At 41.8% G+C, this 16,180-nt stretch overlaps 1 protein-coding gene and 1 pseudogene across 1 annotated transcript; one reads left to right on the plus strand and one right to left on the minus strand.

The window, feature by feature from the left end:
- Positions 1 to 105: 105 nt before the first annotated feature.
- On the plus strand, positions 106 to 2,595 carry LOC103403010 (2-methylene-furan-3-one reductase-like). The gene is made up of 4 exons (XM_008341804.4): positions 106 to 631; positions 1,261 to 1,584; positions 1,690 to 1,849; positions 2,202 to 2,595. The coding sequence occupies exons 1-4, from the start codon at positions 149 to 151 to the stop codon at positions 2,465 to 2,467; spliced, it is 1,233 nt and encodes a 410-aa protein (XP_008340026.3). The 5' UTR covers positions 106 to 148; the 3' UTR covers positions 2,468 to 2,595.
- A 2,204-nt stretch (positions 2,596 to 4,799) lies between these two features.
- Positions 4,800 to 13,585, minus strand: LOC103403009 ((R)-mandelonitrile lyase 1-like; annotated as a pseudogene).
- Positions 13,586 to 16,180: the final 2,595 nt, after the last annotated feature.

Genomic DNA, 16,180 nt, shown 5'->3' on the forward strand with positions numbered 1-16,180 from the left:
TTTTTCCCTTAAGTCGCGTTTCCGAGTCGCGACTTCCGTACTTTTTGGCTCGACGTTATTGGTGGGCTGTATATTAAAATCCTGCTCCTGACCACACCTTATCCGTACTCTGTTTTACCCAGCACGGACATAAAAACAAGTTAAAAACATGGCCATACGAAGGGGAGCAGAGAAAGAGATAAGCAGTTTAAGGTTGAGGTCGGAAACAACAATGTTAACCACCACCTCCGCTCTCAGTTCCACTGCTTCTCAGCTCACGTCCCCAAATCAATTTTCTATCAAATTTTCCTTCACATTCCGGGAAAATAACAACAGAATCGCGGTACCCAAAAGCTCGACTACCCAAAGATCCAAGATTTCTGCTGGTTTTCCTGCTCTGAGAGTGTCTGCCAGTTCCCAATCAGCCCCTGCTTCGGCAGAGGCGTCAAAGGTCGCGGTTGTGCCGTCGGAGATGAAGGCGTGGGTATATGGGGAATACGGGGGTGTTGATGTTTTGAAATTCGACAGCAAGGTTGCGGTTCCTGAGTTGCTGGAGGACCAGGTTCTGGTTAAGGTTGTCGCTGCGGCTCTCAACCCGGTTGACTTCAAGAGGAGGCAGGGAAAATTCAAGAACACTGACTCTCCGCTCCCGGTAATTTCGGTTTCTGGGTGTGGGTTTTCTTTCATTTGCGTCTGTTTTGAATGCTGAGAAAATATGGGAGAAAGAATCCTAATTTGAATTTGGACTGTTAAGTTTGACGAACAAGAAAACTTTTTTTAACGTATGTAGGGTTGGTTTGGTGTTTAGGAGTGACTGGATTTCGAAAAGTCACGATATTCAAGGTATGTCGAAGGAAGAAATGAATAAACTTTGTCCGACTTGCAGGAAGTTGATGGAATACACACATAGGAAATTTATCACTTTCAATTCTCACAAAGTGAAAAATCATTCTCCTCTACCTGCAATATCCCTCGAATTTAATGAGTTAGGCAATCCAATCCTAAGAACCAGAAGATCCCATAAAGCTGTGAATTGTGGTTGTGTGTTTTGATATCTGGAATTTGTGTTGCTCTCAGAATGTTTGTTGTGATTATTGAGATTGGAAGATTGATACTGAGGAAGAGTGACTGGAATTATGGTTTATTTTTACTTGTCAATTGAAGTGGATAAAGAAGAAAAGTTACTACTTTTCCCTTAATTTTCTATATGATACTGCTTGTGTCAGCTTCATTCGAATGACGCTATAAACTCTAGGGCTAATTCACTTTGTTTCCCTGCAGACTGTTCCAGGCTATGATGTCGCAGGCGTGGTGGCGAAGGTTGGCAGTAAAGTGAAGGACTTTAAAGAGGGGGACGAAGTGTATGGAGACATACACGAGAAAGCTTTGGAAGGGCCTAAACAATCTGGCTCTCTTGCAGAGTACACTGCTGTTGAAGAGAGGTTATTGGCACTTAAGCCTAAGAATCTGGATTTTGCTCAGGCTGCTTCCCTTCCTCTTGCAATCGAGACAGCTTATGAGGGTCTTGAAAAGACCGGGTTTTCTGCCGGTAAATCTTTGCTTGTTTTAAATGGTGCTGGTGGAGTTGGAAGCCTGGTGATTCAGGTACCAATTCATTCTCTTCCGCCCGTGATTCCAAAGTGAAAGCATTGCTTGACAAAATCATATGTTTCCTTTTGAGTCACATTTGTTGGTTTAAACTCGAAACAGCTGGCAAAACATGTATTTGGAGCTTCAAGAATAGCAGCCACTTCGAGCACTGGAAAGCTGGAGTTGTTGAAGAGCTTGGGCGCTGATTTAGCAATCGACTACACTAAAGAGAATTTTGAAGAATTGCCAGAAAAATTTGACGTCGTCTATGATGCTATTGGTAAGAGTTTCCATAACAACAAGGGCTTTTTAATTGCAGTAGATGAGTGTGTTATCATGATTATGGCCACAACAAAAGATGACAAAAATTTAGAATTACAATGTTCGGTTCATTCAAATGAAAATGTCATTTTTTTCCTCGTATAACTTGATATCAATCCAAAAAACGATGGCTACTAGTACAGTAGTCCTTATAATTCTGGTCATTGATTCAGGTCCGTTGACAAATCATCGAGCTCAGCTATTGTTTCTGAAGTTTGATCGGAAAAAAATGTGTACTAACCTAATAGCAATAGTTGTTCATTTTGAACCTAGATCTGAAAGCAACTTCATTCCCCGTTTTATAATGGCAGGTCAATGTGATAAAGCAGTGAAGGTGGTGAAAGAAGGTGGCAGTGTGGTTGCCTTAACAGGTGCAGTAACACCTCCAGGTTTCAGATTTGTAGTTACTTCTAACGGTGCAGTTCTGAAGAAATTAAACCCGTATTTGGAGAGTGGGAAGGTGAAGCCAGTGATAGACCCCAAAGGGCCCTTTCCTTTCTCCAAGCTTGTGGAGGCTTTCTCTTACCTTGAAACAAATCGGGCCACTGGAAAGGTAGTCATACATCCAATTGAATGAGAAGGAAAACAGAAAAAAGTTGAGCCATTTTTTGCCGTGTATTATGAATGTACTCTCTCTCTCTTTCTTTGTAATATGTATTGTATTATATTGGCAAATAAGTAGATGTTCTTTATCAATGCAGAAAATCCAACTCCAAAGCAGATTACTGCCTACCCTCTTCGCTTGAAGCAATTAGAAAATTAACAAAGTCTGTCGAAAGTGAAGAGACTTTAGATACCCTTGACAATACAAGGGAAGTTTATTGTGTGTGAAATAAAGAGGCACACATAGCAGGAGTAATAGAAAGAGCCAGCGAAGTCCCAAATTCGACTTGAACTAGAACTCAGCCGGTGGATTATTTACGCTTAAAAAGTAAAGGATGATGCTGAATTCGGGATTACGAGGTCCATATGCCTGCTTCGTCTTGATCTGATCTTTCTTGCAGAATTTTTTGTCCCACGTACCTACCAAACATCATGTAGAATCTCTTAGGGTGGCTTGCTGGTGTAGAAGGGAATGTGGAGGAATCAACAACGTGCAGTGCTCTGATCCCCATAGCACGTAAATCACCATCAACCACCTTCCCAACCTCTTATAAGCCTATGCAAGGTCCTTCCTCTCATCAATGTAGGACTCATTCTTAACACACCCTCTCATGTGTGGCGAATTTTCGAGCCTAAAACGTGGACAACACAATGGGGTGATGTGAAGCACATGTAGCCGTTGGGTTTCACACGTGGGACAACTTGCTCTGATACCATGAAGAAAGTTGGAGTTTTACCATTTAGCAATACGTGGAGTAGTCCAATCTCTTATAAGCCCATGCAAAGTCCCTCATCCCATCAATGTAGAACTCATTCTCAACATGGTAATGCCAATATGAAGCTACTAAATCTTGACAAAATGTTTCGAAGGATACATTTTCTGCTTGGTTCTTTGGCAATGGTACTCCCACAAAGTTGAAACCTTCTATACCCGGCAAATGTTCACCGGCTTTGTATGGTTTAATGCTTCAGTCCTTAATAAATCCCCAATTTTTTCCATGACGCTAACACAATTAGCAATGCTAGAAATTGGCTACAGCCTGGAGTAGGAATGTGAGCGAAGGTCGAATTTACTACCATCGGACAAGTAAAAAGGCTATAGGCTGGAGTAGAATTTGGCAGGCTCGAGATAGAAGAAATCATTTGTAATGGAAATTGTTATTAGTACTTCAAAAATCTCATTTGACACTCCAATATATTAAGGTTCCTAGTTCGATTACAATAAATTAAGGGTTTTAGTGGACGTGGAGGCACAATGTTAACGAAGTTACGAGGATTGTCATATATAAACTCCCTAGTGTAAGGATAGTCAGGAACAACTGAGATTTTCATAATTGATAAGTAAGACTTTGGGCTAACACCACTAAGTAGTAGAAGTTGAGGGGTGCCAATTGTCTTTGAACTTGATATAACTTCTCACCACCGATGTAACCTAGATTAATATCGATTTTTACGCATATATTAACGAATTTTTCAGTATTGAGCTCAATATCGAACCGTTGGTCCATTTTCCACTGGGATATTGATTATAACTTTCTAAATAAACAAAACAGATTAAACCGCAACGTATTATTAAGGGCGTTTTAATTTTTGTCATTATATGAGTTCGAATCAAATTTTTAATATTTTAATATAATAAAAAGGACACAAATTATATAATTACTTAACTTTTATTAGCAATAATGACAAAATAATGATAAAATGAATAATGTTATTCATACCATATTTTTATATCACATTTCTATATCACCTTAGGTGGCATCTGATGTGGATAACTATATCATTTGAAAAATTTGCAAAACCCAAAGAAAGGAAGGAGAAAAACTCATCAAATACCACAATCATAATTTAATTAACTAGTTTTTCTTTATTATTAGTTTATTAAATAATGAACTAAATTTAAAAATCTGATTAATTTAAATGATATGGCTGTCCACATCAAATGCCACCTAAGGTGGTATGAAAATGTGGTACAAAAACATGGTATGAATAACATTACTATGATAAAATATATAGAAAAACCTGATAGTTGACCCGCACACGCACATACCACAGGTGTGTCCCTGACAGCTGACGCGCACAGACCATGGGTCGTTCCCTTTATTTTCCACTTAAAGAAAAGAGAATTGTTATTGGCACTCCAAAATTCTCATTCTACACTCCAAACTTTCTATATTTAGAAAGAAAAATACACTTGTGATGATTGTATAATGAGATTTTTGGAGTGCCAATAACACTTCCCAAAGAAAAAAGATATAATTAGTTGCCTAATCGTAAATTGGCATCCAATAAAAAGGTGCATGGCATAGCATGGGGAGATGGAAAGAGGCAAACCCCAATCCCAGTTGAACCACAGCTCATGGGTTTATTATTACTTAAGTTTAAAAGGCACAGGATGATGCCGAGTTAGTGAGTTTCCCTAAGTTGACCTTTCTTTCAGAATTTGAAGTCCCACGTACCTGCCCAAATGCAGAAAAATTGAAAGAACTAATCGAGCAGCAGTGGCATAGAGTTTGTTATTAAGCAAGCCATTCAACCAAAAAAAATATTGACAACTGCAAGTAAAAGTGTATCACATACCTTCCTAACATCAAATAGAATCCCTGAGGGTGGCTTGCTGGTGCAGCAGGAAATAGCGTGGCATCAGCAACGCGTAATCCGTAGATCCCATTAAGGCGGAAACTGCAGTCAACCACCTTCCCGACAAGGCATCCACCGTGGTAATGCCAATACGAGGCTACTGTCGACAAAATGTTTCGAAGGATGCATCATCTGTTTGGTTCTTTGGCAATGGTTGTCCCAAAAAGTTGAAGCCTTCCATGCCCGGCAAATCTTGGGCTTTATATGGTTTTAATGCGTCTGTCATTAATAAATCATCCGTATTTTTCATGGCGCTAACACAATGAGCAAGGTCCGTTGGATCTAAGAAGTAGTTGAATCTGACATTTGGACCGACTCTCACATCAGAGGATGAATTCAACGTGAGAGAACCATGAGAAAAAGGTCCTGGAATTTTGCTAGGAATGTGGGTGAAAGTTGAATTTACAACCAATGGAGTGGGAAAAAGGCTGTAGGCTGGAGTAGTAAGTGGCATGCTCGAGAGAGAACATTGATAGAAATAATCTGTAATGCCTAGAACCGTAACAATTGAGGCTTCTATTGGATTTGGAGGCACAATGTTAATGAAATTACGAGGATTGTCATAAACAAATTGCCCAACGAAAGGATGATCACGAACAACTGTGATATTCAAAGATGATAGATAAGATTCTGGGCCAATGCCACTTAGTAGTAGAAGTTGAGGGGTCCCAAGTGTTCCTGCACTCAATATAACTTCTGCGTTTGCAAATACCCCGGTGAGATGTCCCGTTAGAATCACTGTATATGACTCCTGTAGCTGACAAACCTGCATTAGAGAATAGTGCATACTTAATATCGAAAAAATGAATGGAAATAGGAAATATTATTTCACATATTGAGGTGCAACATGAGTCACATGACAAACTTACCATTCTTTTTATTTTAGGCCCAATCAACCATATATATTCTAGGAAAAGCCCTCCTATTTACACTAGGTGGTTTGATAACATTTTTTAATCGAATTACAAGCATTGCCACTATACAAAATGGTAAGTTCCCTAGCCAAAGTAATTCATTTTCAAAATGTTGTCCATCATCATCTTTTACACACGGCACCAACCTCAAGAAGAAAACCAAGGTTAAAGCCACTGTCTCTATCGAAGGTCCATTGACCTCTATTTCAGATATCAAGTATATAAGTGTCACCAAAGTTCAACTTATTTATGAAAATGTCATTGCCTATTTTTTAACTTCAATTTATTTACAATACTGATACTAAACTTCAACTTATTTATAAAAATGCCACTGCTTTTTTTTTTCCTTATTATTAATAAATTTCTATTAAGTGTTTTTTATTTTTATTTTTTAATCTTAAGGGCTTTTCATTAAATCTCATATAAATAAGAAAATTAAATGTATACAATAAATGAGGTGCAAAATGCGTGCCTACTAGTTGTGGAGGGTAAAATAGGAATGAAAAATTCACTCAAATTTTGACTATGCCCTACTCAACTCATCATCCTTAAAAAGGAATGTTTTCTTACGTGGAATGTTAGGACTCTGGGTTATTAGTAATACAATGCTTATCCTTAGGGTGTTATGGTCTTTTGAATTGTATGATGTTGGTTGCATCCAACGGTCTCTGAGTGATGATGTGTTACAATCGCACGCACTTTTGCTTTAGGGTTATATATGAAGCAGCTTCTACCATTTGGGGAGGTTATGAAATGAAAATCAGAATGTCTTAGTTTATTTCTTCTTTCCTTTCCTTTTGTAGCTTTCCCCTTGGTTCGATCCTATCATCTGGTATCAAGAGCAAGGTTGTGTTGTTCCATGGGCAAAAGCAAAGCCTCCGTGGTCGTGGCCGACGTCACGGATGCCGATCTTGAGCTCGAGTATCAACAACACCAAATCCTTGAGCAGCTCAACGGATTCCATGACCCCGTGTCGTTGTTGGCCACCCGCCAGGAGTCCTTTCAATCCCACTTGATGGATATTCAGGCAACCTTGGCCAACATCAGCCTTGTTTAATCCCATCTTATGGAGGAGCTCCGGTCCTCCTGTCCACCACAGCCGCCACTTACCCCAGTCTCTCAGATCCCAATCAGTTTTCTCCACATTCTGATTGGCTATGCATCCACCCCCATACCCCACCCTCCCGCAGCCGTACCTCCCCCTACTTGGGGCTCTACTTATTCCAAATCCCCTCACCTCCCTTACCTACCTTCCCCCATCACCGGCTACCCCCATGTTTCTCCATAGTTCGCCACCTCCACTACCGCCCTCCGCCCTCAGCCCCCCTCCATTTCCCCCACACCCACCTCACCCCACCCTTCCTGATACACTCTCCCCTTCCACTCCCTCCAAATTCATGAAAATTGAACTCTTCTGTTTCTCCGGCGACGACCCATATAGCTGGTTAACGTTGGCTGAGGAGTACATGGACTTCCATGGGGTCAAACCCCACAACCGGGTTACAGTGGTGGGCTTCCATTTCACGGGTGATGCGGTTTTATGGTTCAAGTGGTATAAAATGCATGTGGGGTCAACCTTATGGGCCACCTTCACCGAATGCATCATCCAACACTTTGGGCCGGGTGATCAATTGGACTTTAACATGTCATTCTCTCATGTCGCCCAAAAAGGCTTTTTAGAGGCCTATGTGAATGACTTCATCTGTTTATCTTGCCGCGCCTAAGGATGGACTGATGCACAGCTCCTGAGGGTCTTCCTTAGTGGGCTTAAGTCGGACTTACAAGATGATGTCCTCGCACTGGGCCTTCATTCTTTGGCCCGCGCTATCGAACTTGCCCGTATCTACGACAACAAGCAACAACGGCGCCACACTTCTTTCCGCCCATTCTCTCATAGCCCTTCCCCAGCGGTCTCGGCAGCTTCCTCGCCGGTGGCTCATTCTTCCCCCAAACCACATCCCTCTTCACCGGGCCGACCACCGCTACGCCTCTCTCCGGCCGAAGTCCGTGAGCGCCATTCTCGGGGCCAGTGTTTTTATTGCCCAGAGAAGTATTTTCCTGGCCACACTTCTACGACCCCCCACTTATTGTTGTTAGATGCTGCAGCCGTCTCTGAAGTTACCTCCGACTAGGTCCTCGACGACATTCCCCTCGCTCATGCCGAACCCTTGCTCGCCGAGGAGGAGCCCATTGCCTTCAACGCCCTGGTCTCACCCAAACGTACCCAAGGACGTGCTATGCGCCTTGTGGGGTACAGTGACATGTTGCCCATCCGGGTCTTTGTCGACTCCGGTGCGAACCTTAATTTTCTCAGCCCCTCGATTGCGAGGCATCTGGGCCTGCGCACCAATCGCTCTCTGGTGGAACCCGTGGCTGTTGCTAATGGGAATATATGTTATACCCACGACATCGCTTATAACTTTACAGTCAACCTGTAGGACTATACATTTTCCTCTGACATCCGCTTGCTTGCGGTACAAGGCTGTGATTTGATTCTCGGGGCCGAGTGGTTAGAAACATTGGGTCTTATTGGATGGCATTTCAAGCACAAAGTCATGAAGTTTCAAATTGGAGGCCATAATTATCGCTTGGTGGGACTCCACTCTTCGGATTCTCCATCACCGTCTACATCCTCCAGGCCACACATCGACTCCCTTCTGGCCTCTCTTTTGCGTGCTTCTTCCCCAGCCGAGGTGGTCCACACTATACCGCCACCACTCACCACCCTTTTGGACAACTATTCAGATCTCTTTGCTGCTCCAACGGACCTCCCTCTTCATCAGGAATTTGATCACCGCATCACATTGCTGCCGGGTACTCCACCAGTCAATGTTCGACCTTACCGCTACGCCCATGTTCAAAAAACAGAAATGGAAAAACAGGTGGAGGAAATGCTTGCCGCAGGCCTCATACGACCCAGTTCCAGCCCCTTCTATTCTCCCGCCCTATTGGTTCACAAAGTCGACTTGACTTGGCGCTTTTGTGTGGATTACAGGGGCCTCAATCAAGTAACTGTCAAATTTCCTTTTTTGGTTCCGATCATCGATGAGCTTCTTGACGAACTCAGGGGTGTTAAGGTCTTTTCTAAATTAGATTTTCGCTCGGGCTTTCACCAAATTCGTATGTATGAACCGGACATTCCGAAGACAGCTTTTCGCACCCATGATGGGCATTTTGAATTTGTGGTCATGCCTTTTGGCCTGTGTAATGCGCCTTCCACGTTCCAAGCCCTCATGAACTCTATCTTTAAGCTTTTTTTACGTAAGTTTGTCTTGGTTTTTTTCGATGATATCATCATCTTTAGCCCAGACTTACCTACTCATCTCTCACATTTAACCTCTGTCTTTGATGTTCTGAGATCACATGCTCTGAAAGTGAAGCAATCTAAATGCTCATTTGGCCAACCTACGATGGCCTACCTTGCTCACATAATCTAGGCCGCCGGTGTCGCTGTGGATTCTCAAAAGGTGCACTGCATCATGGAGTGGCCTTAACCCCGCACTCTCAAAGCCTTGCGTGGGTTCTTGGGCCTTGCCGGTTATTATCAGAAATTTATACGTCATTCGGCCATCTCGCTCGCCCTCTCACGGATCTCCTGAAAAAGGATAATTTCGTGTGGACTCCAGCGGCTGCTCAGGCTTTTGTGGATCTCAAGCAAGCTCTGTCCTCCACCCCTGTCTTAGCTCTGCCAGATTTATCCCGCCCCTTTACCGTGGAGTGCGATGATTCTGACGCCGGCATTGGCGCTGTGCTCTCACAGGACCAGCACCCTATCGCCTTCCTCAATATGTCACTATCCGACAAACATAAGGCTCTGTCCGTTTATGATAAAGAAATGCTCGCCATTGTGTTCGCTGTCTAGAAATGGCGTCCCTACCTGCTTGGGACATCCTTCAAGATTATTACAGACCACCAAACGTTGAAACACTTCCTCAACCAACGCATCACCACCCCTACTCAACAGAAATGGCTTTTAAAGTTGTTAGGCTACAATTATACGCTGGAGTATCGGCCGGGGGCAGCAAATACAGCAGCGGATGCCTTATCTAGGCAACATGAAGGGTTGGCACTCATGGGTCTCTCCCAGCCGATTTTTGACTCCATCTCTGAGATCCAAGCCGAGTACAACACGAACCCTGAGGCTGCACAGATTCTCCAAGCCTTACAACATCATCAGCCTACCCGTGTTCACTTCTCTCTTCGAGGAGATCTCTTATATTATAAGGAGGGTATCTTCGTGGCCTCGTCGTTTCCTTGGCGTCATCAAATTTTGGCAGAATTCCACTCTTCTCCTACTGCAGGCCACTCCGGGTACCTTCGTACATATAAACGGGTTCTTCACAATTTCAATTGGCCCGGCTTAAAGAAGGCAGTCAAGACTTATGTGGCTGCCTGTGACACTTGTCAGCGCATCAACTATGAGACTCTAAAACCCGCAGGCTTGTTACAACCACTTCCAGTCCCCACTCAACTCTGGACAGACATTACAATGGACTTCATAGAGGGTATTCCTTCCACTCATGGTCGTAACGCCATATTGGTTGTGGTCGATCGTCTCTCCAAGTATGGCCATTTCATACCCATTAAACACCCATATTCTGCTGCCAAAGTTGCTGACATCTTCGTCCGGGAGATTTTTCGTCTTCACGGCATGCCTGCTACTGTGGTCAGTGATCAGGATCCTGTGTTTATCAGCCAGTTTTGGGACTCGTTCTTCAAAATGCAAGGTTTTAAACTCTGCCGCAGCTCGGCTTACCACCCTCAATCCAATGGGCAAACTGAGGTATTAAACCGCACCCTCGAACATTATCTTCGCAGTTTTGTGGGTGACAAACCAACATCCTGGGTTGACTGGCTGCCATGGCTGAATGGTGGTATAACTCCACCTTCCATTCGGCCATCAAGATGTCCCATTTCGAAGCTGTCTATGGTTATCCCCCACCTCGGGTTCCATCGTACCTACCGGGTTCCTCTCCAGTTCACCTGGTTGACACTACTCTCCGTGATCGGGATGCCTTACTCCGCCAGCTGCGTGAGAATCTACATCTTGCCCAGGAACGAATGTGTCACTTCACCAACAAGAAGCGTTCGGAATGCGAGTTCCAGGTGGGCGATTGGGTTTTCTTATGGCTACAACCTTACCGCCAGTCCTTTGTCAGCCACACTAACTGCCCCAAATTGGCACCCCGCTTCTATGGGCCATACAAAATCCTTGCTCGTGTCGGTAAAGTGGCATACACATTGGACCTCCCCGCAAACTCCCGCATTCACCCTACCTTCCATGTCTCACTCCTTAAACCCAAGCTGGGCTCTCATGTGATTCCATCCACCATTCTTCCGCCCCTGTCTGATACAGGATTGGTCGCACGGACTCCAGAAACTATATTGCAGCGCGGCATGTTCAAACGAGGCAACCGTGTCGTCACTCGCTGGCTGATTAAATGGGTAGGCCTGCCCGACCACGATGCTACCTGGGAGGACGCCGACTCCATCCTTGAACGCTTTTCGGACTTCCACGCTTGAGGACAAGCTGTTTCTTAGGGGGGAGGGTTGTTAGGACTCTGGGTTATTAGTAATACAATGCTTATCCTTAGGGTGTTATGGTCTTTTGAATTGTATGATGTTGGTTGCATCCAACGGTCTCTGAGTGATGATGTGTTACAATCGCACGCACTCTTGCTTTAGGGTTGTATATGAAGCAGCTTCTACCATTTGGGGAGGTTATGAAATGAAAATCAGAATGTATTAGTTTATTTCTTCTTTCCTTTCCTCTTGTAGCTTTCCCCTTGGTTCGATCCTATCATGGAATGTTAGTCAAATGGTTTAATTTTGGGTTAAAATAAACTTTACAATTATCAAAGATGCAACATGCCTGATTCATTGGAAGAGAAGATGATCTTCTCTACTGTAGCATGAACTGCAACTCGCAAGTTGTTAGGGTTTCCTTTATTAAGCAGTTCATCAGCTCCATGTCTCGTTCCATAATTGTCAAAAGTTGAACCGGTGACTCTAGTTCCTTTTATGTGATCTAGACTGAATCCGTTGTCCGGATCGTATCCACCAGCCTCCAAAAATGCTTCTCGTATAACAGATTGCCATGGGAATGAATTTGGCTTGTATACAATAGTGTCCTCAACCCACTCGTAAGTATTATTAACCAATTCCATGTCCCATTCAATTCCTGATTGATTATAAAATGACATGTTAGCTCTGGCGTATACTCCGGCGTTGATCATGCTCGTGCCACCGAGGAGCCTGCCTCTTACAGTAGGAATACCATCTTCAGACATGATCCTTTGGACCGGCGTTGTTCCATCATCTTCTTGTTGGAGATTATATGCAAATCCGTCTTGGGTCAAGACGTTCGGATATGATGTAGGAAGACTTTCCCCTTTCTAGAACGAGCACTGAGTAGTTTGCTGATAAAGTTGCTGCCAATGGACACCCTGATGTGCCCCCTCCAACTATGATGTAGTCATATTCATCTTCCAATGAAAAATCAGTGGCATTGCGTACGAATTTCAAGTAGCTAAAATCTGAAAAAAAATGTGAAGAGATGAACTTTTAATTTGCACGCATACATGGAGAATAAATTGTCTGCAGTGATAATATATATATATATATTATATATATGAGGCCTTTAAGGGAAGGGATCTCCATTTTTTTATAAAAATTGGATTAGTTGTGGTGTTCACATCACATCGAACTTTAACAGTCCGAATCATCTATTTTTCAAATTGTACCTCATAGATCATCCTTGCAAAATATTAGCCAAATCGGAAATATTTAAGACTTCTAATTGGGTTCAAAGAAATGAATGAATACTTTGTTATATAAAAAACAATGAACTTTGATCTTAATAATTAAATAGACAAATGGTTTTGGATTGAATTGAATTTTTGCAAGGATGATCTATGAATCGAGACTAACAAAATAGACCTTCGGATCGTTGAAATTCGATGTGGAGTAAGCACTACACCTAATCTCCATTAAAAAAAAAAGAGAATTCCTTTTCATAAAGGACCTGATACACACACACACCACGTCTATTTGTAGGCTGCTTTTTTCCTACGCACGTTTTTCATTTTTCCTTTTTGTTTTATCTTTTTGAATTATAGGTGAAGTAATTTACCATGATCAGAAGGGGTGGCCAACGAATGAACCTCTGATTGGAGATAGAGGACAAGAAGGAGCAACACCGATGATATTGCTGACATTATTGATTTCCCTATGTTTTCGAATGCTCTATCGTCACTGATAAGGAAAAAAAAGAAAGAAGAAGGTTTGAAAAGAGAAAGAGATATAACATTCGCTATGTGAAGCATGCATAATTAAACATATATGAAGGAATGAGAGATTACCTTAGACCAAACAGAAACGTTTGTTTTCTATAGCCAAACGACTCATTTTGCATCACAGTATAGTTTACAACTGATCTTCATCGACTTGTATAAGGCCAGGCGAGGCTAAGGAAGGGGACGGATGGAGGTCCTAAAATCCAAAGGACTTAAAAGGCCTAAACCCTCTCTATAAATGCCTCCAACCATATCCACATTGAAATATTAACGTCAAAGTTGTATTAATGGTAATATACAACACCAAGACGAATGCTCGGTGTAAAAGAGGCCACAACTGCTAGCTTTAGTTGGGAAGAGAGAGTTAATCTCCCTCCAAGTAAATAAGCCATCTAAAAGAAGAGAGTGGTTGAAAGTATCTTCAACCACGTGCTTTGTCTATATATGAGATAGTGTGTAGGAATGTAAAAGTGTGTAGAGTTAGAAACTGAAAGAAACTAAAGTAGGGTATGAAAATCTGAATTGCATAAGCTCAACTCAGTTAATATGAGTGAGTCATTGACTTCATATATATAGAGATTACATGAATACGTTTGTGACAGATTACAAGGATTCAAATTTACAAAACAACTAAACAGATTACAAAGAGATATAGATAAGCAGATTACAAAGAGATATAGATAAGCTAGGATTGTTCAGATATCCTTTGACTGATATTTGAACTGTGGCAATCTGTTTGAATAGCGGGAGCTGGGATTTCAAACATAGATAACCCGGATTGCTGACTTGGCACACTTTGCGACTTGTATTGCTGACATGGTTTATCAGAAACAAGCCTGGACTATTCTAAACTTTGAGCCAGCCTCTTGAGTTTTCAAAAACACCAACCAAATCATAAAATGAATAGAAACAAGTCTGGACTTTATTGAAGCCAACCTCTAAATTTCAAAATTTATATTTATCTTCTTCTAGTATTCCAACAAGGGTGGTCAGGGGCAAAGCCACTGAGAGCCAAAGTGGTTCTGGGCCTATCCTGACTTCAGTTAAGAAAATTTCCAGCAGTTTTAAACCTATAGTTGTTGTGAGACATGAGGAAGATGGATTGTTTCTTGTGAAGAAGTTGAGTTGGACCACTTCGTCTTCTTATGATTCTAGCAGTTTTGTTGTTTTATCTTTGTAGTTTAATAAAATGATGAGTTTGTAGATGGGAGTTTTTAAGTAGATTTCAATATCATATAAACCAACCTAATCATCTATTATTTGCGGACCTCCTTTTTGCCCCCTCCCATTAAACAATTTAAATCAGAATTTTTTTGTATGTTTTTTTCTATATTTTTATATTTTTTATTAGTTACCCAACCCTCTACCTCCTATTAAGTTGTATTGCACAATTCTTTTGATTCTCTCCATTAAATTTAATAGGTCTTTCAGTTTTGTGAAGATTGCTTCAATTCCCATGTTATGAGTTCAAATTTTTTTCCATACGTGTATGAAAGGCCATCTCTCACATAAAATCCTGACTCCGCCGCTGATGGTGGTACTATATATCCATACACCTAATTTTACCTCTCATACAACTTTTTTAATTTTCAGTATCAAATAGAATAAATTGAAAAAAATCAAAAAACTAAAACTAACAAAAAGATGTAGGTGTTAAAAAAATAATAATAATGAAAATAGCTTGAAAACTTTGAGTTTTAACCAAGACAAAAAAGTGTTGTAAGTGAATAGCTCAGGAGTGACTTTTTAGAGTAAAAATGTCCTTAACGTTAAAAGTGAACAGTACCAGAAATATTTAATTAAGACTCCCTTAAAAAAATGTGTCTAAATTGCTATATCCGTCTAACAATCCATCCCTATCGGTTCCTTTCCTAGTTTAAGTGTGCCTAAGTCGGTGCCTAACTCTAGGAGAGAGTCTTTAATGGGATCCAGAAGTTTGGTAGTTGGCCAAAACTCAGTGGGGAGGTCCAGCGAGGCGAACGCATGAGGTGGCTCGTAAACTAACTTCTCTCCTGCCTGCAGAGGAGAAAAACTTTGATCCTTCCCAAAGGTGTTATTTGCATGGTGAAATGAAATATGTAACCGATTCTTTCCTTTCCTTCGGTTATTGGCCATCCACCGGGAGTTTCGGTTTTAATGGTATCAATTATTGCTTCATTGTATTTGCTTTATTAATAGGCTCATGATTCGACCTTGATTGTTATGGACTGGTACCACGATCCAGTCCAACTTTAGGTACATATCTCTTCTAAGTTATGTATAAGTATAGATAAGCCACCATATCGAACTATCTTAACAAATAGAATGAAGTACCACTATGAAGTGACTGACCCCGAAGGGCGCCCTTCCCTTTTTTTCAGGATTGTTGAGGCATTCTCTTAACTTAAAACAAACTATAATAGTGCCACTGGGAAGGTAGTCATACGTCTAAAACGTTGTTACCAACTGTACGTATAATTTCTTAAATTGGTGCCTTGTGCAAAGCGTAGTAGTGAACACCCACCCACAGGCAAAATTTTCACTCTTTTGTACGAGCCTTGTGTAACTAAGACCACAATTTTGGATGGCTTTTTGATGTCTCAGATTTTGCCACGTCAGAGGATGTAAGCTCTAATTTACTAAATTTTTGTATCAAAAATTTGCCATTCACAAACCTCAATAATTCTAATCACTATTCTAAAAATCTCCACCTAGCGCCGCCTAAATCCTATTTAGGCGATAGACGGTTGGCCACCGCCCCGATTAATGACTAGGTGTTTGAAAATTTAGAAATGACACCTAGACCTGATGAGGCGCCCGCCTAGACCACCTAGGCACCTGCCTAGCCCGCCCAAACAC

This window comes from Malus domestica, chromosome 16 (genome assembly GCF_042453785.1).
Source record: "Malus domestica chromosome 16, GDT2T_hap1".
Classification (NCBI taxonomy): Eukaryota; Viridiplantae; Streptophyta; class Magnoliopsida; order Rosales; family Rosaceae; genus Malus; species Malus domestica.